Source organism: Drosophila navojoa, chromosome 5 (assembly GCF_054131105.1).
Source record: "Drosophila navojoa isolate 15081-1374.11 chromosome 5, UAZ_NAV_1.0, whole genome shotgun sequence".
Lineage (NCBI taxonomy): Eukaryota > Metazoa > Arthropoda > Insecta > Diptera > Drosophilidae > Drosophila > Drosophila navojoa.
Window position 1 is genome coordinate 7,706,971 of NC_142893.1, and position 27,625 is coordinate 7,734,595.

The 27,625-nt window shown below is 33.0% G+C and overlaps 3 protein-coding genes and 1 long non-coding RNA gene across 6 annotated transcripts in view; 3 read left to right on the top strand and 1 right to left on the bottom strand.

Moving 5' to 3' along the window:
* Positions 1 to 1,526, top strand: part of Hr3 (nuclear hormone receptor 3 ROR-beta) — a 44,013-nt gene extending 42,487 nt beyond the window's left edge. For both annotated transcript variants that reach the window (XM_089262610.1, XM_018104470.3), the window contains exon 9: positions 67 to 1,526. In XM_089262610.1, the coding sequence (XP_089118736.1) occupies positions 67 to 187 (121 nt within the window). In that variant the 3' untranslated portion in view covers positions 188 to 1,526. The remainder of the gene's footprint in view (positions 1 to 66) is intronic.
* Positions 1 to 18,720, bottom strand: part of LOC149091000 (uncharacterized) — a 29,820-nt gene extending 11,100 nt beyond the window's left edge. Inside the window, exon 1 of the long non-coding RNA XR_016197188.1 lies at positions 18,687 to 18,720. This is a non-coding gene — a long non-coding RNA (uncharacterized LOC149091000). The remainder of the gene's footprint in view (positions 1 to 18,686) is intronic.
* On the top strand, positions 13,515 to 18,465 carry LOC108653741 (uncharacterized). The gene is made up of 3 exons (XM_018104487.3): positions 13,515 to 13,933; positions 17,698 to 17,771; positions 17,941 to 18,465. Exons 1-3 carry the CDS (start codon positions 13,916 to 13,918, stop codon positions 18,176 to 18,178), a joined length of 330 nt encoding a protein of 109 aa, XP_017959976.1. The 5' UTR covers positions 13,515 to 13,915; the 3' UTR covers positions 18,179 to 18,465.
* A 7,776-nt stretch (positions 18,721 to 26,496) lies between the features above and the next one.
* KCNQ (KCNQ potassium channel) overlaps positions 26,497 to 27,625 on the top strand; it is a 62,138-nt gene continuing 61,009 nt past the window's right edge. The window contains exon 1 of one of the 2 annotated variants that reach the window (XM_018104448.3): positions 26,497 to 26,927. The gene's annotated coding sequence lies outside the window, so the exon portion shown is untranslated. The remainder of the gene's footprint in view (positions 26,928 to 27,625) is intronic. The other variant, XM_018104450.3, reaches the window with a different exon arrangement.

The following is a 27,625-nucleotide window of genomic DNA, read 5'->3' on the forward strand; positions in this document are numbered from 1 at the left end:
GTTAGCTAAATATCTATATATATTCGATAAGATATTCATAATTCTCTCTCTCTTTCACTCTTGCAGCGATATTTCGATTTTGCATATGGAAGCGTTGAGCAAGTTCAAGCAACAGCATCCGAATGTTGTATTCCCAGCGCTATATAAGGAGCTATTCTCAATAGATTCACAGCAGGATCTGACATAACCAGAACCGATATTTATGGATACGGTGGCAGATGCGGCTGCCGGCTGTCCGCTACAAATATTGGCAACGGCAACGGCAACGGCAACAACGCCCGAGCTGCAGCAGCAGCAGCTCCAGCTGGAGGACTGAAGCGGCAATAGCAACAGCAACAAGCAACAACAACAACCAACAACAACAAGCAACAACAAGCAACAAATAACCAACAACTTTATCATCATTTAAGATAGCATACAACCAAGGATGTGATCCTGGCCAAGGACTCACTTAAAGTAAAGCAGAGAGAATACAAAAAGCAAGCTACAGCAAAACAGAAAGAGAAAAAAAAAACAGTAAACAAAAACAAGAAAATATTTCAAAAATATTATATATACTTTTTTCTAGACAAGAACATAAGAAGAACAGGCTAAATAAGTAAACCAAGTAATAATAAAATCTATACAAAAATGTAACTCAGTTAATCTTTCGCTTCATAGACAAAATATACAAAAGAAAAAACAAAAGTCAAAATGCATTTTAGCAAGAAAAACAATATAAAGTAAAAAAAAAAGTATAGCAAAGCAAAAACCAGTTTTCAGTTAGATGCGTTTTACAACACTGCTAAATAGCCACGCCCCTTAGCCAAGTACTTAAAGCAAAAAAACAAAACTAAGAAGAGAAAACGCAGAATTTTCTTGTTTCTATACCAAAATTTTTCGAGTATATATATATAGATAAATGTAATTTTTTTTTTAAACTGAGCTCAGCTTGATTTTTATTTTAATGTATCCCAACCCAAAAAAAAAAAAACAAAAACAAACACCGCTCTAACCCTCTAGGTTGTCTCTGCCTTTTGTTGTAAACTAAACAAGTGTATTATATATACAATACATATATATATATATATATGATTATATATATGTATATGAATATGTCTTAAATATTATCATTTTTTATATGATTCTACGTATACATAATGCAAGAAACAAAAGAAATGGAAAGCAAAAATATTATCGAATATCTCGGAAAAATGTGTTCTTATATAATTATATGATTAATGCAATTACAAATATTTACAATTACATTTACGTTAAATTTAAACAAACAGCAACAACAACAACAACACTTACAGCACATACAACAATATTCTGTTAATGAAGAGAAAACAGTTTTTGAAAACAATTTTTTATGTTCGTACATAGATATATATAGTCTATATATATATATATTATATTTTTTAGCAAGGTAGCAAATCCCAAATTCCGGTTCCAAGGTTTAGTAGATTTAATGAATAAAAAATAAAAAATAAAAAAACATAAGCATTAACAGACTTTAATAGTTTAGCTAACAAAAAAAAGAAAAACAGCAACAAAAATCTTTTGATATACAACATATATATATATCTAAATATATATATATATAACTGAGTAAAAATTGTAATAAATAATAATGTAAAAGGAATGTAAGGCAAGGTAAAAAATTATATATATATATACATATATACATATATACATATATATATATAATAAAACCTACACACGTAATATCAAGTTACAAGTTTATTGTTTTAAGCAAAACTTACAACAAAAATAATTAATAAAATTATATATATATATTAAAAATAAAAATAAAAACAAAAAACAAGCGAAAAAAATACCAAACAGACTGATGGACCGCACGCCACAAAACCGGACAGCTTAAGCCCTAATCCAGACCCGAACCTGCCCCGCCCTCACATCCCCCATTCAGCCCCCTACAAAGAAAACCTTAAAAAAAATTTAAAGACAAACGCAAATTGGTTTTAGAAGAATTTTTATATAAATATTTTTTGCAATTTTTTGTTTCACGTTTTTTTATTTTTTAAATCTTTTCAAAATAAACGACTGACTACACAAAGACGTTACACACACACACACGCATACATACATACACACACACATTACATAAGTTAAGCTAGTTGAAGTTTAAGAAGAAGAAGAAAAAACAGCAACAACAACCACACATTGGATAGTAGGTGATAATTGGTGTGTCTTAAATGCCCTAACCTTTCCCCGACTCCCAAATTATACAACAGAAAAAAAAAATCAAAAATTTTTGTACTAAATTGCAAAAGAATTTCATTTTTGATTTTCCTCAAATTCTCCCACAGGCAGGCATATTATTAAATAAACTAATTATAAACAATAAAAACTATCATTAAATGTATGAAGCAGAAAATAATACAAGAAGCAAAACAACTTTAAATATATATTAAATAAATTACCAATTTTGCAAATTCCACAATTTCATATAATTTATCTACTTCATTTTTTTTTTCGTTTTTGGATATATTTTTTTTCTTTTGATTTCGATGAAAATTGCGTTTGACATTTTGGCCTTAAATTAAAAATAAAAAAAAATTAAGAAAGTAAAGTAACAACAAAATACTTTATATATATACAACACATATATACATGCATATATATATAAATATATGTATATATGTATATAGCGTAAATAATTTAGTTATAATTTATACAAAGCAAGGGAGCAGCTTTCAAATGGCAAACTTTATGCAAAACAAAACAAACAAAAAAAGAAATGAAATAAAATAAATAATTAAACAAAAATTGATTGTTAAAAAGGAAAACTCAAAAAAGGATAAAGAAGAAGAAAAAACACGTTGAGTTGCGATAACAATACAAAAAAGTATCTATATATAATATATATACAAGAAATAAAAATATATATATTGTTAAATTTTTATGCTAAGTTTTTAGTGCAAAGAATAAAACAAAAACAAAAATGAAAATGGTTAAATTTTTAAATAAAACATTAAAACTGAAAGTGGAGAAGAAGAAAAGAAAAAAGGAAAAACAAAACAAAAATGAAACACGAGTAAATCTAAATTTAAATTTAGCATATAACGGCATATTCATATGTTACAATATTTACAATATAAAAACGGGCAGAAGCTGCAGGAGAGCAATGAAAACAATTCCCCCATATAAACCATGAAAGAGAAGAGAGGAAAATAAAATAAGAAAACTGAAATTATATACAAAAAGAAAAAAGGAAGAGGAAGAAGAAGAAGACATGAAAACTTATATGAAAACAAGGAGCTGAATTCATTCATGATATATTATTAAGTGTAGCCGTAGTCTGACTGTTGCACATGGCATATACATACACACACACACACACACATACACACACACACTTAGAACTGACAAACAGCAAGCTGAGTTTACTTTGTGCCACAAAAATCGAAAGCAATATCAGGCATACGGTCTCCGGTACAGTATGCACTGCTTATGTTGACCGCATGTGCCAGCACACAGGAGCTCCACTGTAGCAAGGACGAAGACAGCCACAAGCCAGCGCTCATAGGCAGCGCACACTGTACTGATAGCTCACTTATTTTGTCAGCTGTCCACACATTTCTCTGCTAGCATATTTTAATACTCAAAACACACACACACACACACTCACATACACAGAGACTATCTCACTACAGGCACAGCAGCTCAGCATGTTTCCTGCACAACGCGGCGTATGCGCAATATATTCTTTGTGTTTTCCTTTTGCTGCTCATTTTGACGTCTATTTTGGTACTACTATTTGTATTCGCACCTGCATGATATATACATATATATATATAATATATATATATATACATACATATGTATATCGTTTGATTTTTAAACAGAATTCCTATTTCTTTTTCTGTTACAATTTTTAATGGTTTTTTAAATGCTTTTTTCAGACGCGCGCATAAATAAAACATCCAAAAAATACACACTAACACACATACACACACACACACACACACACACACACACACACACAACAGACACCCAGGCACACAGCAATACGATTTAATATTTATTGCGCAGTTGTAAACAATTCGTTACTTTGTTATATGAGGCAAATAAAAAAAATAAAAATAAAACAGTTTTTGGCAGAAAATAATAATAAAACACCTCGAAAAAAAGAGAAACATTTAGACAAATTCAAAAATGAAAAACTGCACAGAGAACCAGATTTTCTATGCCCGGGAAACTTTTTTTTAAATAGGGCAGAAAAAAATTGACAAAAAAAAGAGACACAGAAATGCAGCTAAAAATGAAAAACAAAGCAAAATAACATAAGAGAATAAACAATAAAGAAATGCGTATATATATGTATGTATACATATGTATATGTATATATATATATATTTAAGTATATATACATAACGTATAGAATCGTTTTTTATATGCTTACATAATTTAGTTTAACTAGATGAATTCGTTTTTTATATATTTGTAAATTGTTTTTTAGGTAAATCGAATTATATAAGTCTCTATATATGAATATATATATATATAGATATATATATATATATATATATATAAATATGATATATAGATATATAATAGATGAGATATATAGATAATAGATATAGATATATAGATATATATATATATATATATATAGATATATATATATATATATATATATATATATATATATATATATTATATATATATATATATACTATATATATATATATATACATATATGTATAGCATATATATGAGATGTGTATATTATATATCATACTGCATTATTACGATTATTATTATGATTATTACGATTATTATTAAATTATATAAAGAACAAGAAAACCCAATCACAACACAAACAAAAATTCATGAAATCCAGAGATAAACGAAGTTGAAACACAACTTTAAGGAATGAGATAAAAACGCAAGCAAACTAAAAAGTGAAAGAAAAAAAATGATATGAAATGGAAAAAAAATTACAAAACAAAAACTAAATAATTCAATTCATTCTTAACAATAAAATGTAATCTGAATTATACAAAGAAACAAAAAAAAAAAAACAAGAAAAAAGAAAACTTGTAAAGGAAAATATGGGCGGAAAATGGTGGGTGACAATCACAGCTGACGCAGTTCTTGCAGAACGAAATCTCTATTAATTTACCGCGACTCCTGTCGACGCTTTTTATGCCCCTTGATGATGGTTACAGGGTATAGTGGTCGGAGATTGTTTGCTACAGACAGAAGAAGGCGTGCTAGAAAGACCATAAAGGCCATGGCCAATGGTTCATTGGAAAGATCTATGTAGCAGAGTTTATAGAGAAAAGTTCAGAGAGATTTATAAAGACGGATCTATGGACGGATGTGTAGAAAAGGAGAAGAACTAGCATTATATGTATGTGCAGCTGACCAACCTTTTGTCTGCTCTCTCTGTAACATAAAGAAGCTGAAGATTGGCGACTTTTTATATGTCATAAGCACTACGAGCCTAACGTAAGTGGATAACTGCACGCCATATGAAATTAATAAGATAAATGATGAAGATCGATTAGTTGATTTCGAATTTTTAGCGTATATTTGATGTATAGGTGGCAATAAATCAGCCCATTTGCTATATAAGTGTATCATAGCTTAACATTCTTGGGCTATATACGCCCAGCGAGTTATGCAGGCTCCAGGGTATTTCTTAGTCAGTCACTGCCCAGTGGAGGCATCTCAGTTGTTTTCGCTGTTTGTTTGTTTTAATCAGACTCAATTATGCAGTTTTCCCAGCTGCAGGGAGCTGCAGGGTGGGGCGGGGAGGGGGCAGCCGCCTGGAAAATTGCCTTTGTTTCGCATTTCTCAATTATTTAATAATAATAGGCATTCGCGTTTGTTTGGGGCCCATGGAAACGGCATTGTTTAATGTCCGCTCTTTAATATGTGCATGCATATTGATGCATTTATACATTTATATATTGAATTGACGTATTAACTGCAAATACGATTGATTGACTTGGCTCGGCTCGGCGGGCAGGAAATGAATTACCGCCGCGTTAATGAAATCCCATTGCGATATGGCCCGCAGCTATTTTGCATTGTTGTTGTTCTGTAATGTGACAACAATATAGTGTTTCAATTTATCATCAGCTCGTTGAGGGGTCAATAAGCCAATGCACAAGAGCTCAAGCTTAACAACAATTATTGCAAATATTTGCAAAAGGAGTCGCATTTCATTTGAGGGAATTTCATTCACAAAGAAATTATTGAGTGGGTCTACTTAAGCCAATTAAAAATTGTGGCATATATGAGTCTGTATATTAAAGGTATTGAAGGATAGCTGATAGAGCCAAGGTTTATGGGTAAGTTGAGCAAAATGTCAAGACGAGCAGTGAGCCCCTTCAATATATTTCTTTCAGCTCACACAAGAGTCTCAAAATGGATAGCAATAAATACAAATGATTTTAAATGGAAACGCAATTAATATTCAGGAACTGAACAGAGTGAGCGAAGCGTAAGAATGTAAGTCAAATTAAACTCAAACGGATATTGGCAAATGAAACTGTTTGCGCTGTAAGTGCAGAATTACTTCTAGAACTATTTTCAATTACTCAGTTCAATAAGAAATGCAACTGTTGGCAGTAAGTATGAGAAATTCAATTGAAAATAAAGTCTTTAACTGTTATTTACGATGATTATTGTCATTGATTTTCATTATCATAGTAATTTTTTATCACTGAGGCAAATGGAGTCAAGGCAAATCGGAACATTATTGGTTAGACTTGAAGAACTGTAATGTATTAATAAATAAATATATATATATATATATATATATATATATATATAAATGTATTTTATATGTATATGGTGTTATTTTTTATTAATTGTTTATTTATAATTTTAAAATATTGTTTTTTATATTTTATTTTATTATTAGTTGACTTTCAGCTAAATCTTGCCTAACTTCAGCTCATTTGAAAAGCTAAAATATTTCATTTTACTAACTAATACTTGCTCCTAATTACACTTACGGAAAATGACTTAAACTAACACTTAACGAAAATTAGTACTACTTACACGACAACTAAATACTATGATTAGCTTTAGCTTAAATTATCCATTTGCATGGAGAAAGAGTTATGGAGAGAATGCTAAATTTCTACAATAACAATTGAGTAAGTTGAGGTTTAAAGGTGACCATAAAAAAAAAACTATTGCTAGCTGACTTCATCAGAATGACCTTGCCACACACGCACACACACTCGCACACCACAAATGGACATACGCAGCAAAACCACAACAAAACACAGAGTGAGAGAGAGGGAGAGAGAAACAGCCGGAGACTGGCCATAAATCTAAGTGGCATTGAGTTCATTTGTGGCCAAGAGTGTGAATGTGTGCATGTGTGTGTATGTTTATATCAGAGCAAACAGAAGAAAAACAAAGTTGCTGTTGCGCAGGTGTTGCAGGGGAACGGCGGCTGGGGGCAGCCCCAAAGCTATCTTATAAGATTTTGTGCTATATGCAGCACGTTTTATGGCCAAGCGAGCTCCGGATTTATGGCCATCAAGACAACTGGCCAGCACACTTATGTTGTCGCCCTGTCTCGGTCCATGTGGCAAAAGTTTGCTGAACTTGCCAAATGTCTTGCCACTTGCCACTTGGCTCAGCAGAAAGCCAAAAAAAAGAGGGAGAGAGAGAGAGAGAGAGAGAGAGAGAGAGTGAGAAAAGAAAAATAGTTTTAGCAGCAATTTTTGCAGGCAATACTTGAGGTCCTTAACACGTTCATAAAGCGCTATCAGCTGTATCAATATGCAAATGCATAATACATAATATATATAAAATATATATTCATGCAGATCTATATGTATGTTTGGTGACATTTTGCAGCTGTTGCAAGTTTAACGCGCTTCCGTCAATTGAATTTACGAGCCAAACGGGAAAATTGTGTCACACACAGAAAAACCAACAACAAACAACAACAACAATGAGAGTCAAACAATGACCGGTTGGGATTCAACATGCGACATGGAGACAACATGCTGTGGCTGCCCCATGCAGCAGCAACTATTGAATGTTGCATGCCTCTTGCGACCGACATAGTTAAGTGAAAATTTATTGGTAAAGGAAATGAAGACAACAGCGGCTGATGTATTGGTTTCCGGGCCGTACAATTCGATAATCCTTTTTCGATACGCTCATTGCACGCAAACAAACACAGGCAAGCGAGGGCTGCTTGAGTAGTTGAGAATAAATATACATGCATATATGAAAGTGGGTTGCTTACAAAGCTATTTGATCATTTTGCATTATTTTATTAAGATAAAATTAGATATATATTAATATATGGTAATATAAATATACATTTACTTAAAATTTTTAATATTTATTTAATATAAGTATATATTTATATATATATATATCTTTTTTTTATTTATTTGTTAATTGATTTATTTTTGTAATATTTTGTACCTTATAAAAAGAAATAGATAAAATATAAAAATATTTAAAACATAAATAAATAAAATAATTGTTCGCCAAACTTCGATTTGGTCATAGGAAATCACAAATATATATTCAAAATATATGAATAAAATATAAAAATAAAAAAAATAAATAAAACCAATTTCATAAAATACCTGCATTTTTTTATTTTTTTAATCCACAAAATATTAATTAATAAATACTTAAATGACAGAATTTTGTATATTTTTTTAAAACAAAAAATATTATTAATTAATAAATATTTAAATGACAGAATTTTGTATATTTTTTTAAAACAAAAAAATATTATTAATTAATAAATATTTTAATGACACTTATGTCAACTACAACTACAGATCTCAAGCCAAATATTAATACAAGGTCCAAATTTTAAAGGCAAAACTAAGCTCTGCTAAATTATGTTAGCTATATCATGTATAAATTGTTTTGAAAATTTCTGCATAATTCAGGTAAATTTCCTAAAACTAAATCAGAAATTCAAATGAAGTTCTTTTCAGTGGAAAACTCACAATGCGACCCTCGCTGAAAAGCGAAAGGCTTTCGTTGTGGCCACGTCTTGGATTATTTCTTTGTGGCGCCGCTTGGCCAACAGGTTAGCCAAATGTGGCCTTAACGAAGTAGCCAATTGGCCTGGCCCGACATGGCTTGGCCAATTGATTGAGCGAGCGAGTCCCTTTGGCCTTGGGCCAGTTTTTATTGCACAAATATTGACATAGAGATTGATTGAAAGGCTTTCAGCCAAGTTCGTTGCAAATGTAGCTCGTTTCCGTTTGTTGTTCGCTTTGTTGTTGTTGTTATTGCCATTGTTGTTGCAGCCCGTTGTCACATTCACTTAATTTGCTGCTAATGACCCGGCCAAGAAACGATTTGTTGGTGCAACGCTCTGTGCCGTTCAATCGCTTCAATTAATAATATGAGTTTCTTATTTTGACACTTGGCTCACAGTGCGGCTATAATGTATAACCGGGCCCCCCCCCCCCCCCCCCCCGCTTAACTGGAGAACCGGTCGCAATTTGTTTACTCAAGCATTGGGAATTTTGACTTTGTTGTGAGTCGAGCGTGTCTCAACTGGTCCGATTATATCATCGGCTTTAATTGCCCGGCCAATTGGACTGGCCAATAAATCACCAAAAGAAAACTAGATTCATACACATATATATATATATACGGTTAATATATATACTTGCTGTAATTACATATATTTCAGTTGTTATGTCACGAGCATAGAAAAGTGAAAACGGTTTAGTTTACTTTATTTTGCTTTGCTTTGCTTTGCCTCACTTCTTCATCGTCTTCTTCTTTGTTATTTAATTTCTTGTATTTTGTGTGCTCGGTTTTCCAGTTGCGGAAAATGTTTCTGTTAACCAACGGATGAGCCGCTGACCAACTGCAAGTGTCGTTTTGGCCATTTGTTTGCTAGCTGTTAGCCGCGTTTGCCGTTACGCAAGAGGCCAACCGGAAAATGCTACTGAAAAATAAAAAACACGTGTTGATAACACATAAACACATAGTTGCTCCATTAACTGCATATGAGCCGCCTTTATGAATGCCCACAAATTAACTCGAGATTATATTCATTGCAAGCAAATGGCTATTCATTAAAAGGAGTTCAGGCCAAGGTGATTGAGCCGAGAGCATATGGTTGTTTTAATTATAATAATTATACTATTATATTAATATATAAAGAGAATGCTCTATTAATTTCTGTTAAAAGAAAGCAAAGCTAAAAATCATAGCAAAAATTTTGTTATTTTTTTTTTTAACAATCTTTCACTTTAATTTTCTATAAATATTCAATATTTATGTATTCTATATTTATATATTCTATATTATGCCTGAAGGCCTTTGCCGCTCTGGCTTAACAAAAAATTTTTATTTAGAATTAATTCTTTATAACAATAAATAAATAAATAAATAAATGAATAAATAAATAAATATTCCATATTCATATTTTTATCTACTAATTTTTATTTATATATTTTTTCCTTTATATATAATTTTTGTTCATATTTTGTTCTTGCTTAACATTTTCTTCTGAAAAATCCAAATTTTATCTTTGTTTTTTTTCCAACATTTTTCATATTTATTTCTTAAAAATCTTTTTTTATCTTTAAAGAATTTTTGTTCTTCTCTTTAATATTTTCTTCTGAATAACCAAATTATATTTAATATAAATTTTAGTTTGCTGCTTTTCCTTAATATATATATTTTTTTAAGTTATATTTTATATTTGAATCATATATATATTTTTTTTCCAATTTTATATTCTCCAAAAGCACTTTTAAAACATTTTATGTCCTCCCCATCTAAAAATTCATATTTTATATTTAAATTACCATTATTATAATATAACCATTATAATAATTTATAATAATATAAAAATAAAAATAAATCAATGGTTCAGTTTTTTATTTATAAGCATCTGATTTTTATTAACTATTTATAATATATTTTAATATTATGATGAGTGAAATCTTAGCAAAGATATCAAATATAAATATTGCAGAAGTTATAAGTGATTGGCCCCTTGAGACAAAACTCAATCAAGTCGCAATTAATGAACTATTTTCTAAGATCCCTTTTGGAAAGATGCAAGCTTTCTCTGCAATCATTCGAAAAGCATTTGTTAGATAAGCAACAATAAATAATCCTTTCACAGCCGAACTTAATGATCGAATACCTTATCAAATTAGGCCTAAAGCGTAACACAAAATATTTTTGCTAAGGCGCTTCCTGCATTAGACGGCTTAGCCCGTTGGCCAGAACGGCAATGCCAATCAACTCAATTGCAATATCATGACTGTTGCAGTTGCAGTTGCTGCAATTGTTGTTGCCATTGTTGTAGCTGGCTCGTTGCACATTTAAATTGCACGAGTTAGGCGTGGAGAGGGGGCGTGGCGACAACATTCACATGCTCAGCTGGCGACATATTTCAGCGCGCCAGACAGCTCAATTTATGATGACTTTGTTAAGAGCAGCAAATGGCAGCAACAACAGCAACAACAACAACAACAACAAATCAATTGCGATTCGTGTCTCGGTTTCAGTTTTCAGCTTTTAGTTTTGCGGTTATCGTTTACGGCCTTCTGGTTACTGGCGTTACGGTTACAGTTTCGGTTGTTTCGGGCTTTTAGGCAACCAGGAAGCAGCTACGGGGGCTGCATAATCCTTGTGGCAGGTTCAACCTGCTGCCAAACTGATGTTGCTGCTGTTGCTGCTGTTGTTGTTGTTGTTGTTGTTGCTATCGGCCGTTGCGGCTCACCATGAAAAGCCAGCAGACATAATCGCCAGCGTTTAACTGAGGCACAAGCTTCAATTACGCTTTTGACTTTGGCGCCGTCACTCGTCTCCCACCCATTCAATTTTGCGGGGGGAGGGGGGCTTGGGGGCTTGAGAGTGTGGTGCAGGTTTGGCGGCTTTTCACAATGCGGCTGGCTTGTATTTGAAGGCGGTTTCCATTGCGCTCTCTGCTGTGCGCCTCGCACTCATTGCCGGATTGTCTTGCTAATGTGATTGCCGTTGTGCGTTGTGCCTTCACTGTTGTTGTTGCTGCTGTTGTTGCAAGCATTGTTGCTGTTAAATGTTGTTTTCAACTGTTGTTATATGAGTTTTGTCTTTTCACTATCAGTCAAGAGCCAAGCGCTCGCTACAAAAGCTGCCACGGCCTATGGGCAAGCTGAAGTCGTTTGAACTGTGGCATCTAGATCTTTCTTTGCACTTTGGCAGCAATTGAATAGCTAAATGGGATTTAATATGTTTGTCATATTTTTTTTGAAATGTGCTCATTGTCTGTAGCTCTAGTTTTGAAAACATAAAAAGATTTGTGAATTTTAATAGAGAAAAGAAATATATTTGCAGTAAGTCTCAAGTATTAAAAAAAAGGCTGACAAACCTTAAAGCTAAATTAATAATTTATTTAGACAAGAAAATGAGCAAAGCAATACTTAAAATTTTTAAAAATTTATTATGAACTTTTCTTAGGGCATGATTTAAATTAAGTTTTATAAAAATAATTAAAGCAATTTTGACAATTTTTAAGGATTCATTATGTATATATATATTATATATGTATATATATATTATATATGTATATATATATTATATATGTATATATATATTATATATGTATATATATATATTTTTTTTTTTTTGCGACAGGAATTAAATTTAAGTTTTTTATAATTCTTAAAAAGTTGTTTAATGAGTAAAATAACGAATTCTTTCATTTATACATTTAAAATAAATATTTAAAATAAATATAAGATAATAACAAACATAAATATACTGGTTGATAGCTTTATTTAAAGCATTACTTTAAATAAATTTCAGTTTTATATCCTAATAATATTTTACTTAAAGTCAACATACTGTCTTAAAGCTTTAGTGAAATTGCATTTTCTCTCTGGAAGCTCTACTTAAGCTATGCTATAAGCTTACAAGCCCTGGCAATGCTTCCCTTGCTACCCTATTTAAACTCAATGCCTTAACGCATCGAATCTCTTGCCAACCTATTTACTCTTAACATTGAGTCCTTCTGCCTTCACCTATAGTTAATTAATTTAGTTTTATATGCTATAGTTGGCTTAATTTGATTGACTTGAGCTCCACTGCAAGCACTGTCTCTCTGATCACATCAACTCCATCAGCTGCTCAAGACTTCACTTCAAGTTGAATCAAAACCTAAAGCTCAACACGAACTAAATTCATTAAAGTCAATGCTAAGCTCTCTGTGCCTCTATTGCCTGTGTCTAATGCCTGCACTTGATTTTCTTGTTTGCAGCGCGCTTATGAGTCGTCTAGACAGACTCGGCTGCTGCAGTGCAAAGTGTTTGTGCCACGCTTTGAAGCACTTGCCGCAACGTTGCAAAGTTCGCTCTGTCGTCGCGCTCTGCAAATACACAAAAAAAAACGCTAAGCCGAGCAGCGCTGCCTTTCTCACTCTCACGATCTTGCCCCTATGTTTCTATCCTTCTCGCTCTATCTAGCTCTCTTTCGCACTCTCTCTGTTTGCTATTCGTTAACTAAGCAGCAAAAGCTGGTCAAGTTTTGCAGTATGTGTGCGTGTGTGTGTTAATGTGTTTGTCTGCGTGTTTGATTATGTTTTTATTTCACTTCCAACTTTGTATTGCCTGCTCGCTCACACTCGCTTGCACTCTCACTTGTTTGGCGTTTCGTGCTGTGGCACGTTTCACTGTACCCCGCCAATTTATCATTTTTTTTTTCTTTGATTTTTTTCATATTTAAGCCGCGACGAGCGCCACTTGCCCATGCAATTCCATTTCTACCACAGACGCTGCTGGAGCGCTGCAAGAAAAACAAAAACCGACGAAAAAACTGCGCGTTGTTTACTCAATTAAAAAGAGTTGAAAAAAAAAAAAACCAAAACAATTCCAGAAAAAACTAAAAACTATAATAATAATCAAAATCAAATCTGGCAACAAGGTGTTAAGCTCAGCGTGTCAAAATGCATTTGCCCCGAGGCGTAAGTGTCAATTAGATATTTATTTAAATTGATATAGAAAAAATTCAAATAAATGAAGTGCAAAACAACCGAACGTAAATTAAATGTGCTCTCTGGCAATTAAAAATTAATTTGTATACCTCAATTTATGGCCAAGAACAAGTGCAGTTCATTGAACGTGTGCGGACCCATAAATTATGCAAAAATAAAGTCAACATTTGTCTTAATAAAAAATAAATAAACATATATACATAAAATGAAACGAATAAACCACATTGTAGCTCGCTTAGAAAGTACTCACAAACACATACACACACTCGACGCAGTTGCATAAATTACAAGACAAAAATAAAATAAAACCGCAATTACGGACTGACAACAAAAAATATTAATTAAAGATTTCAATTTTTTGTTGGCCCACAAAAATATTAAAAGAAAAAAACAGTAAACATTCATTGACTTTAATCGCGCGTGTAATGAACAATATTATTTGTGCAAAAAAATATATATAAAAAAAACAGCAACAATAAATAAAACATTTATGAACATACAAAATTCAAAGACATGTAAAATTTAATGTAGTGTATAAGACATAAATATAAATGGCTCTACTCACGCTAAATATTACATGATTTTTAAGCTAATTTTATATAAGCCTATGTAATAATAAGTAATAAAAAAATACGCATAATTTAATGTATTAATAATTAAATGTGTAAAATTTTTACATGCAGTTATAATACAAAATTCCATTAAACTTAGTTTGGGGTCTATAAAAGCAGTGGAAAAATGTAGCCTGAGGCACTCGAAGTTTCGCCCATTCAAAAGGTCAGCGATTCCACTTGGAAAATTATTTTTATGCATTTCCAAGTGCAGAATGTGTGAAAAAATAATAGAAACCTCAGAATGAATGAAGTTTAAGCCAAAATGCGTAGCAATTGACTTGGCTCTGCCTTTGAGAAGGTCAAGCAACGAATGAACGAAAGTGCAGCCAGGGACAATGACATTTTAGAGCGTCTCGAATGGCCCAGGGAGATGTTAGTATTGGTTTTCTTGTCTGGCAACGTAGAATACAAATTAAATATATTAAAAATTATATATATTTTTTTAAAATATATTTTTAAAATATATTTTATTTTAAGTATACATAAAATGTGTAAATTTTCTAGCAGAATCTTACTTATTTAATCAAGTAGTTTCCAGACAGCCGTTTAAGCGGCTTCACAGTTACTTGGCAACAATTTAACGACTCTCTATTTGAGAGGGCAATTAAAGCCAAGTGTCAGCCAGTGTTGGACAAATTAAAAAAGAAGAAGAGCACACTAAAAGCGGATTTCACTTGTAATGCGCCACTTAAATGGCTGAATTAGATGCAGAATTAATTCTGATTTAACTGAAATTAAAGTCACTTTTATTAGTTTGGCCATAAATCATGGCCAGCTTTGATTTAATTTCATTTCGCATTTGCTACAAATTCATTTGATGCACTGAAATAATAAATCACATGCACATACCATATGCACAGACTCATTTGAATGAGAAAATATGATTTTGCCTGATAGTTTATGTTAATTTGAATTTATATAAATTAGCTTTGATAGACAGCAAGTACAGTTAGTTTTAATTGAGTTTTGTAATTAATTATAATGTTGTTTTGATTTTAATTTATGTACTCATTTTTAATTTTAATACTCATTTTTATTATGCATATGTTATGTAGATGAAATATATTTTATTATATAAAAACATATATATAAATATTATTATTAAATATTTATGTGCCTCCACGTTTCATGTTAATGTTGCATTTTATATAATATAATATATATATAATAATAATATAATATATATAAGGCAGCTCCTTTTCAGACTGCATTAAACTTTCCATTTTTCAGTAATATTTTGCACCCTACGAATTCCATAAAATTCTTCATCTTTACCATCATTACTAATAGGCATCTGAAAATCTCTTTTCATTTTTACTGTTTTCTTTTGACTCTCATTTCGCTCTTTTGCATACTCCCATTTTAATTTTCATTAAAAATTTCAATCATACACTTCAAGTTCAAGGCTTTCTCTCTCTCTCTCTCCAACTACTTGCTTTCTCTGTCATTTCAGTAAATATATTCATTCTTCATCCTTGTTCATGCTTGTTCGTACATATATCCTTTTGCAGCAGCTCGTAGCTACTTCACTCAGTTATTATTCAGCAAGAATTTCTTCCACTTGAGCTGCAATTAAATATCATTCGGCTTCCTGGCCATGCGCCATGCTCACTCACTTCAATCACTATTGCTTATTGATTATGCACAAGCCAGACTATGAAACACTCTCTCTACCCCCCTCTCTCTCTCTCTCTCTCTCTCTCTCTGCCTTATTAATCTATTTAATGGTTATTACTTTGGCAACCTTTGAAGTATTATTTTGGCCAATCAATTAGTTCCCACAGCTGTTCTCTGCTGTCACTTCAGATTTAAGTGAACTACACTATGCTACACAGTCACTACAAGTATACATATTTAATATTTTGCCAGCAACTATTAAAAATTCACTCAGGGCAGCTGTTGCCCTGTTGCAAAGTTCTTTTGGGGCCACATGGCCCGAAGAGCGGCCGTTCAACATGCTATTTAATGTCTTGGAAAGTGATGAGCCAAACGATTTAATAGCTAATTTTGCCAATTTGGCAATTTTCAATTTCATTTTGCTCTGCCAAGCTGCTGCTGCTAATTGAATGTGCCTCGGGTTTGGGTTTGAGTGCGAAACAATTTCAATTGAGCAAAAGATTCGCTATCTTTAGCTAGCGAAATCAATAACTGTGCTTAAAGCTAACTTCTAGCTTTATTTCAGCTCTGCTTCGCTTTGGGTAATTACGTTTTGGCCACGCCCACAGCAACGACGGCAGGTCGCAATCAAAATTCGATTTGCCGGCGTCGAAAATAGACAGCCAAATGGCAACTGGCATTATGCTAATTATATTGTTTTGTTTATAGACGCTCGACTATTTTATTCTTTTTTTATCACACACGAATCGCAAGAGATAGAGAAACAAATGGATGAGGCGTGCATACCCTGTGTGCGTATAAGAATAGGGTATTCTGAGGGAATGCGTGCTGCCATAAATTCATTTAAAATTGCTTTTAATTCTGACTATAAATTATTATCTTAAACTCTAAGTGCATAGGGTTCTTTTTATTCTTTTCTTTTTTTTTTATTAATAATTCAATATCCAATGATTATATATAAATATGTATATCTTATATATATTTATATATTAAATATTATATATTTAACTATTAATTTTTATTTTAGTTTATATTTTACCTAAAATTTAATGTGAATTAAATAATTTTAAAATTAAAAAAAATATATTTTAAATTTAAATTAATATAATAATATATAAATAATATATGAATTGCATGATTTAGTTAATTTTTCAGTTGTAATATTAATATAAATATCTAAATATACTTTAATATATATAAATTCTTTAAAGAGATTTGTTGCTATAAAATTAATTCTAAAATCCATTTTAGTGTCTTGCTAAAATATATTCACTTAAGTATAGCATTCGCTACAGCCATAAACCAAAAGCTAAAATGTTAAATACATCATATATGTCCCCTGAAGCTATTAGGCACATCGAATGCTCATACCAAGAAACCCTAATCAACTGCTTCCCACACACGCACACGCACACACACACACACATGTACACGCTCTTCCTGTTCATTTTCACTTATGCACTTGTGTGTGTGTGTGTGTTCTGTTTCTCTCTTTTTTTGCAGGCATTAAGTTTGCTGTTTATCACTTGCATGATGTTTGCCCTGACAAGCGGCCATCCATCAAACGACAAGCTTAAGTAAGTGTAACGGCCACGCCTTTAACGACAGCTCCACAAACAACAGAGAACCCAAAGCCCCCCAAACCCAAAACCAATGTCAAAGCCAAGCGCAAGTCCTGACTCCAACTGAATCCTGTTTTTATTCACAATCACACACACACTCACATTCACAATTGACAATTCGCAGGATACGCATCCATGTGCCAGTGAAGCATCATACGCATGTGCACACGAACACGGTGATAAAGAAGGTGCCGTTGCCCATCCCGGTGCCGGTCAAGGAGCACAAGGAGCCAAAGAAGCATCATCGCAGCAGTCATAGCCATCATCATTATCATCAGCAGCAGGATGAGCTCGATGATGATTTCGAGGGTTACGATTATCCCGTCAAGGCCAAGCGGCGCACGCGGCATCCTTTTGTCTAATAATGTCCACGTGTGGGCGTCACGCATTGTGGGCGTGTCATCAACATGAGAACCAAACGACCACACACGCACTCCTACACACACTCACACACACACTCACGTAATTTTCGCATATTAAGCAAATATAAACCAAAATAATGATCGAATGAAATGGACAAGTCTTACTAAAGCAAAGATATATAGACATATATATATTTAACTGGGTGTGATTTGTCACTGTTTAGACAATAAGCGATGCCTTTTCTGTGCAATAAACAAATAAATAAAAGTATTTTATTTAAGCAACACTTTCATGGCGTCTTTTATTCTCTTTACTTGGAGCAAGAGATTTTCCAGCTGAGGCTGGAATTCCTAGTGAATGAAACTTTTGGTCAGCATGACTTTAATTTGGGTTGGTTTAATTTTGCTAGATAAATATTAGTATAGCTGAGGCAGCTAAATATATTTCAGATATCTATATACACACATATGCAATATATACTTTAATAAATAGAAGTGAGGCACTTACCGATTTGTGGTTGGCAATCAGCAGAATATATATACTGGAAAAAGTAGAAAGAGTAGAGAATTAGTTGGAAGGTTAATTTAAAAATTTAAATTAATAATTAATTATAAAAAAAACAATTATTATAATTTTTGTACAATTTATTTTTATTATTTTCTATTAAATAATATATATAGTTTTTACTTTTATTTTTTTTTAAGAAGGAATTAGACTATTTTATTAAATTATTATACATACTTTTTGAAGCATTTTACATATTTGTATTTAAATATATCGAAAAACTAAAGTCAACAAAAATAATGAATATTATAAAAATATTTTTAGAAAGACGAAAATTCTGTGATTTTTCATATTTTCTGTCATTTTGTTAATTTAATGAAATTTATTTATATTTTTTGATACTTTTAATTTTAATATTATATTTTTTTGTATTTTTTTTTTTTTTTTTAACTTTTATAGTATAAATATATTTAATTATTTTTGACTTATCAATTTTTTTATTTTTTTATATATTTTTAGGTTTTATTATTATTATTTTTATTTATTAGTTTATGTTTTTTTTTATTTATTTATTTTTTTTTTATTATTATATATTGTTTAATTATTAGTTTTTATATTTGTATATATTAGTTTTATATTATATATATCGTAAAATTAAGATTAAAAAAATATTAAATATCAAACCTATTTTAAAATTTCTAAAATTCAACCCAAAAGTATGCTAAGCTTATAATATATTTAATAATAGTTACATACTTTCATATATCCATAATTTATTACAAAAATTTAATAGAAATTAAATTTTGATTAAGATTTTTCCAATAGGAAATAAATATGAATTTTAGCTTAGACAAATCTTAAAGCTTCAGTTCAACTAAATTGAGACTTTTACTTTTAGACATTGCGTACCTAAAACAAAAAATAAAATAAAAAACAATAAGAGAGAAAAACCAATAAAAGTGACACAATTTTGCGAGCCACAGAAAGCGAGAGTCCAAAGCCAAAGGCCAAAAGCTAAGGCCGCAACAAAAGAGACTTGTTGATTATGCCACCTGGCCGGGTGCCACGCCCACAAACGCAAATTGAAAATGGCAAATCTAAAGAGATATTTGCATTTGCCAACAGAAATTGAAATTAACGTGCGGCAGTTTGGGAATACGCCAAAGTATATAAATAAATAATAAAATCAAAAGAAAGGACAGCAAACGCAACAACCGCTAAAAACAGAAACGACAACAACAACAACGGCAACAAGAATACGGCTAAAAGCAGCCAGAAAATAATGATGTGCGCTTGGCCCAGTTTTTCAAGCAATTGCGATTAGTGTCGACCTGAGACTGAGCCACAATGGGGGCAGAGGCCGAGATAAAGCTGGCAACAGCTTCTACAGCTTATGGCCATATAAAATATGCATGCCTCAGGCACTGCCGCATACCCAAAGCATCAGCAGCAGCAGCATCAGCATCAGCAGCAGATGGGGCAGATGAAGCGGCGCAGATACTCTTTTGGGTTGGAGCGCAACGGATGGGTTGCTCTGTCAGCACGTGCTGCCCGTCTAGTAAACAAAAATGTTAAAAAAAATCAACAACAACAACAGCAACACGAACAACAACGCGAACAACAATAACAAAATGTAAACAAGTTGGCAACGCACATTGCCCCAGCCCGAGGCGCAACTCTGGCGTGGCAGCTGCTCGTCGGCTGATGGCTCATTTGGCCAGAAGGCACTCAAGTGTGCCCAACCATTCAACCGTCCCATTCAGACACACGAGCGCCCTCTGTGTGCCACTCGAACAGCACTCAAACTGTGCCGCCGCCACTCAATTTGAGTTCCGATCGAATCTGTGCCACCAGCCAATCGCATTTAATCTGTATGCGTGCCAGTGTGTGGGTGTGTGTGTGTGGGTGTGTGTGTGTGGGTGTCTGCCACATAATTAATATGACGTCAGTTGCAACAACTAATCAGCGGCGACAACACCGCACGCAACTAAAATCAACAAAAACAATAGGCGAGCACCAATTGAGAGTGAAAGGCGTGAGCGAGAGAGAGAGAGAGAGAGATGACCTGTAAAAGTGTACAAATGGGTAGTTTATTACAAGGAATCTATTGTGAAGAGAAGGAAAAGACGGTGGGGAAATAGAGGTGGGGGTATGAGGAGATCTGTGAAGAACAGGGAAAAAGACGTAGACGATTAAATAGGGAAATATTTATGGATCTGTGAAGAGCAGGAAAACAAGCAGAGAAATAAATAGGAGAATGCACATAATTTAAGCACATAATATGAAGAACAGGTAAAAAGGCTAGACAAGTAGAAGTGGAGGAATAATGGAATCCTTGAATAAAATGTGAAGAGCTGGAAAAAGAAGTGGACAAATAAATAAAAAAATGTTGAGATCTGTGAATTTAATATGAAGTAGAGAATCAAATATGGAACTAATGTGGTCTCTGAATATGATGTGAAGCGCAGGAAAAATACATAGGTAGAGAAATAAAACGCAATAAAAATAAATAGAAATAAAATTAATGCAACGAAGCCGAAAAATACATTTTATATTTCATTATATTTCAAAACGGAAACAAAAGTAAATTTATAGAACATATCGAAGAGAAAATGTTAATTAGGAACAAACAAATTAAAATACGTTTTAAAATAATTAATGTTATTAATCAATAAATAATAATAATATTTACGTTTTTTATAAAAAATAATAAAACTATGGCAAATACTTTCATTTATTTAATTAATGATTTAATTCATTTTATTTAATTTTTTTTTTAATTATTTAAATAATGATAATAAATATTTATTATTTTAGAGATAAAAACAAGTATATAAATATAAATATATAAGCAAGTTCTTAGAATAGGCTTACATACAAGCAATGCTCAAATATATAGTAAAAATCTATAGAAATAAATAATCTATTTATTATATTATTAGATTTACAGCGCTCTAAGCAGCTGAAATTATCCTTTGTTAAGCAGAGAGGACAAAAAAAATACATTCTGACATAGTGTTGAGCGCTGGCTGAAGTAATTGTATAAATAAATATATATGTATGTATATGGATAAAGCTACTCAGAAAACCACACACTCAATCTTTCTCTCACTCTCCTTCTCCCTCTCCCTCTCCCTCTCCCTCTCACTCTCTCTCTAGCCATCTCTGTCATGCATTGTCTGCACAATCTGGTATCGAGGTGTCAAACTCATATATTTACTTGTCGCCCCTTGATATTGTTGTGGCTGCCGTTGTTGTTGGCTTTGCGGCTGTTGTTTAATTTGACGCGTTTATTTGATTAGGCCCGGCTAAGCAGAGTACGTGACTGGGTTAATTTGCCAGACACACTCACACACGCACTCACGCACACACAGAGCCACTCTACGTATGTATGCGTAGTTCAGTGAGAAAAGTCAAATAAATCGCCAGCATGTCCTAAGTACATTTGCTTGTACACAAAAATGTGCATACTTCGCATAACAATGAAAGCAGCAGGAAAACTCTAACGATATGGCACACTGAGGGCACAGCTAGTGGCAGTGGCAGTGGCGGTGGCTGTGGAGGCAGGGGCGTGGCACTTGTATAAACTATTTACCAACTACTTATTGTTTGCCCATCAAGAATGCCGAAAAACCGAATCTGAACTCTTGCCCTAGAGCCAAAAGCATATTGACTAAGGGCTGCAATGGGTCTATTGACTTTTGCTGAAATATAATCTAGTAAAAAAGTAGAATTACTAGAAATACTAATATGCACAAATACAGACTAGCAACTCACAGTGTTAACTTTTGATTAGCAATCATTAATTCATTGATTATTAACAAGGCAAGACACGAACTCAATTGTCTGCAATATCTAAAAACTTTAAATAAATGGCTAAAATTGAAATAAAATTTATAATTACAAAAAAATAAAATGCTGATCAGTTTTAATCACATATGTAAATATATTGTATATGCCTTTTTGTATGTTTTTATTTTTATCCCTTTTTATTCATATATATGTTTAAATATATATTTTTATATTTTATTTATTTATTTACTAAATTTATAGTTTACTTGAAATTTGTAATAAATTCAACCAATCCCAAACATAATTCTTTAATTAATTTATTTTTTCTAAATTATTTATGTATACCCAAAAAGTATTTATAAATATGTGTTGTAATTTATCCAATGAGATAAATTCAGTATTCTTTAACTATAATTTTTATATATATTTTTTTTAAATTTTGTATTATTCATTTTGTACATGAAAAATTGTATAATAAATTCGGAACATCTATATATGCATATATATCTATATCTTTCTCTTTTCTGTAACAAATTTGGCTCAACTCTTTTTACAACTATAGTTAATTAGTTATATAATGCAAATGAACTCAGGCTAAAAACATTATAAAATAAAATTCTCAAAAATTTATTAGAGTATCACATTTAAGATAAAAGCTCCATTTTAATTTAAAATTTCAATTTGTCTTAAATAAGGGCATATGAATTGCTGTCTCTGGAAACGGGGGCTGCATAAATCTGCAAAAGAGCTCTGAGCCGTGGACAAACAGGCACAAAATGCCGCCTGGACGACCTCATAACAAACACAAAAGCATTTTCTGCTCCAGCTGGACAAAATGCCAATTTATGTCTCTCTATGAGGAGGGCATCCAACCCACCGCCCTCCCCTCCACCTCTCTGCCACTAACCGCCTACGCTTTTGTATGTTTTGGTGTCTGCAATTTTTGAAATGCAAACAAACAAAAATATAGTCAAACTCGAATTTGCTGACTTTGGTTGCATACATTATATATATTTATATAGAGAGTATAAACTGGGCTCCCGGCACAGAAATGTGCCTCAATAAACAAGAATAAGTAAAAGCGTTGCAGTCTGGCGTTATCGTACGCTGAATACCTAATTTTCCACGCCCCTAGGGCCGGTTGGAAAAAATCTTGACTATTTATAATAATAATATTTCATTATAAAATATTTCTAGTTTGAAGACCGAAGAGCGGACAGACAGCACTACAAAAAACGAATATACTCGTTTCAGTTTCGTGAATGAGTATAAATATATGCTTAAATATTTCATAAAAAACTTATGCTATATTCATAGGAGTAGAGGGAGTGAAGATGGGAGCGGGACTGGAAGTGGGAGAGTGAGGACAACCTGTATGCCTTACAATATGAATTATTTTAGCTTTTTTTTTTTTACTGCATTCATATTTTTATGACCCTTTGGCCTGGGGCCACATAGAAGAACTGGCTGTGGAATCAATAAGCGAGTTTGCAGACGATTTTCGCTGCCCTTTCTTATTTTATTGCTATATGTGTGGATATATGCGTAGCGGTTTTATGGCTCTGCCACGCCCCTTGCTGGGCGCATTTTATAGCCAACGGAGGGAGGATGGGGTCTGGTGGAACTGGCCTAGGCAACACTTTTCGCTTTGGCCGTAATGCATTGTGTCTAATACCCAATTAATTTGGGATTTGCCTTTAATGAGTCCCCCCAGCGAATTGCCAGCTGCCGCCACAAAACCGCCCAGCCTCGCCCCCTTGAATGCCTCTCCTTTTGCAACAGCCAAAAAATTGTGCGTGTGGGCAGCTCGAACAGCGGACTTAATTAGCGCCCTGGCTAGCGGTAATAGACACAAATATATAGCCATAAAAATGCCCACCAAATGGCCATACATTCCCAGACACACTTACATTCCCAGTCAAACACACGCACACACACACACACACACAGAGAGAGACAGAGAATAATGCGCTGCAGCACAGCGACAATAATTTGTATCCATCTGCTGCACATTTGCCATCATTATTGTTATTATTATTATCATCATCATTATTGCCAAATGAGCTCTTTAAAAAATTTAAGATTGCCTATACATGAATACCCATTAACACCTTGACAATTGGGCATATTTATGATGTCATAAAAATGATGTGAAAAAAAATATACAAATTTTTATGTGTACTAAAAATTTTACAAATTTAAAATAACTCTGCGGGGCTTTGTCAAATGTATGAAAAAAAAAAAAATATATAATATATAAATATATATACATATAAAAAAAAGTTTAATACATTAATATATGTAGATTAAACAATTAAGTTATTCAATAATTCAAATCAATAATGAATTGAATTAAATTAAATAATTCAGTCTTACACAATAAAATAATTTAAAAAAATAAAATAAAAATAAAATCGACAAATAAACACTACAGGGTATCTACAAGTTGAGCAATTAAAAAAAAAAATCAAACCAAAATTAATTTATATTTCTCATATTAAGTATACAATAATTTATACATTAAAATTTAATTTTAATTTTAAAACTTAAATTGATTTAAATTTAATATGCGAAATGAATGAAAAACCGCAATAATCTAACTGTGATTTGATTGCGTGGAAAAGTTCAAAGTTAGAGAAAAAGCTTAAATGCAATTACATTTACTTAGCGAATCTATGCGAAACCATCAAAATAAACCCTTTTCGCTTTATTATTTCGCTCAGCTCAAGCTCGTTTTATTTATATGATTTCTCATCAAATGGAATCCACACAAACAGAGCAACGCACACACTCACACATATACACAAATATATGCATAAGCACAAACAAACACATACAAGCACGTGCAAATAATATCCATCAGCTCTATGGCCGCAGATTTGTATGGGGGACCGCACCCAAAAAAAAAAAAAATATATGCAGAATAAAAGGGAAAACCAACAACAGGCATTAGAAGAAGAAGCAGAGGCAGAAGAAGAATAAGCAAAAGACGACGACAGCGGCAGCGGCAGCGACGCAGGGCCACTGTGAAAATGCGGTGCCATTTATTGAATCAGCTACAGGCAAATAGACGCGAGGGCAATCGGCACCCAAATTGTGCTGTGAGTATCTCTAACAACTAACTAACGGTCATGTAAATATGTGTGTGTGTGTGTGTGTGTGTGTGTCTAGGCATGTGTATAGAAGGCAGCGCATGCCGTGAACTGTTGCGCGAAGCAAGCGCCGTTAATGAACTTAAGCTCAGGCGCGCACACATAAACAAGTAGAATACACACACACACACACACACATGCATATTCACTCGCACGCATAGAGCGTAAAAGGAGTGCGACACACACACGCACACCCACACTAATACAGTGAGACGAGGCAGTGACCTACCAACCTACTCAAGCAATTTCGCATGCTATGCACGAAAACTGAAACCAAGGCAAATAAACGCCACGCCGCTTCAAACCAAAACACGCACACAAACACACACACACACACACACTCACTCTCATTTGCAAACACTCGAAAAACGGCAACAGTTTGCGCGAGCTTCCAACTAGAACATGTTGCGTGGTCGCAACCGATTGGTTTGAGCGCAACTCGCATCGAACTGCAACATGTTCGCTGCTGCCGCATGCCAAGAGCCGAACTATGACGTATGCATGAGAGCGCTCGTGGCTGTCTGCCATTGCCACCCACCGTCATACTCGGTGCGCTCGCGCTCACTCAATGCGACTCACTCACACCCGATAACACACACGTTGAGTGCGACGCTGTTTGAGCGCAAACGTCAACGTACTTATATTGGCGGCATCTTTTGTAGCAAAAAATTTTTCGCACAAGTATCGCAGACGACGCTGTTCTGTTCACACGCGACGGCAAACGTTGCTGCTGCGCCGCTGCGTTCCGGGCAGTTACAGTTACAATACGTATCAAAGTATCGACGTCAAAGCGCGGCGTGTGCGTGTGATAATACAAATTGTATATATACATATGTATGTATGTATGTATGCATATCACAGATATATTTTGTATCAAAAAATAAAGAGAATACACGCGTTGCAATCGAATAATAATAGCAACAGCAACAAATTGGAGTTAAATAAATAGGCACAAGTCTGCGCCGCGTCTTGCTGTCTATGCGTGCGTGCGTGTGTGTGTGTGTGTGTGGGTGCGTGCGTGCGTACGTCGCGCCTTGTTTCTGTGTAGTAGTGCGAGAAAAAAGCGCTGATTAAAAGCTTAAATTGGCTTAAACAAAGCGTACAATCAACAAGAAATAAACAATAAGCTGAACCATCAACAAGCAACAACAACAACGACAACAACAGCAAATAAAAATACAAAAACAAAACCGGCGCAAAGACGCTTCAACAACCACAAAAAAACCCCAACAACAACAACTACAACAAATAAATAAAAATACAATTATTTTGCTGATATTGCAAGCAGCTCAGCAGAAAGGTGCGACAAAATTTATAATTGCTTCATTTTTAATCACATTGTTCAACAATTGCTTCACATTTCTTAATTATTATATTTAATTAGCAAACACTGCACAAATATTTAACATAATTAATGCAAAAACTTGGCGTGAAAAATAACGGGGAACAGAAAATGAAAATAAGAAAATGCGAAACAAAATATTTCCATTTACATTTTCTTTAAATGCTTCGCTCATTGGCGGCGGCGGCGGAAATAATCGTCCGATATCTCTATATATTTACATATATACAAATGTTTAACGCTTAAGTCCAGACGTCTGCACACGATTTTTTAACACTAAACAACATGAATTAAATAAATATTTAGAGCAATTTATTTGCGACTTTTTACGGCGAATTTGTTGAGCTTTGTAAATAGCATTTTACATGGAAATTTGTAGCGGATTTAAAAGGGACTTTAAATATAGTATATATAGTATTTTTCAATATACATCCGTAGTAAATTTAAAGTATACATTTTAGTGCAAATTTATAGTTAAAGTGTTTTCATGAGCTCGGGTCGTATACTTGATAAATTTCTATTTGAATTCTTATGATTTTGCTTTCAGAAAAAATCGATAAATAAAGATTTAGCTTTGCTTTAAGTTATTTAATATATTAAATACAACACTCAAATGTTTTATCCACCTAGAGCCATCTGCAGTACTTAAATTTGAG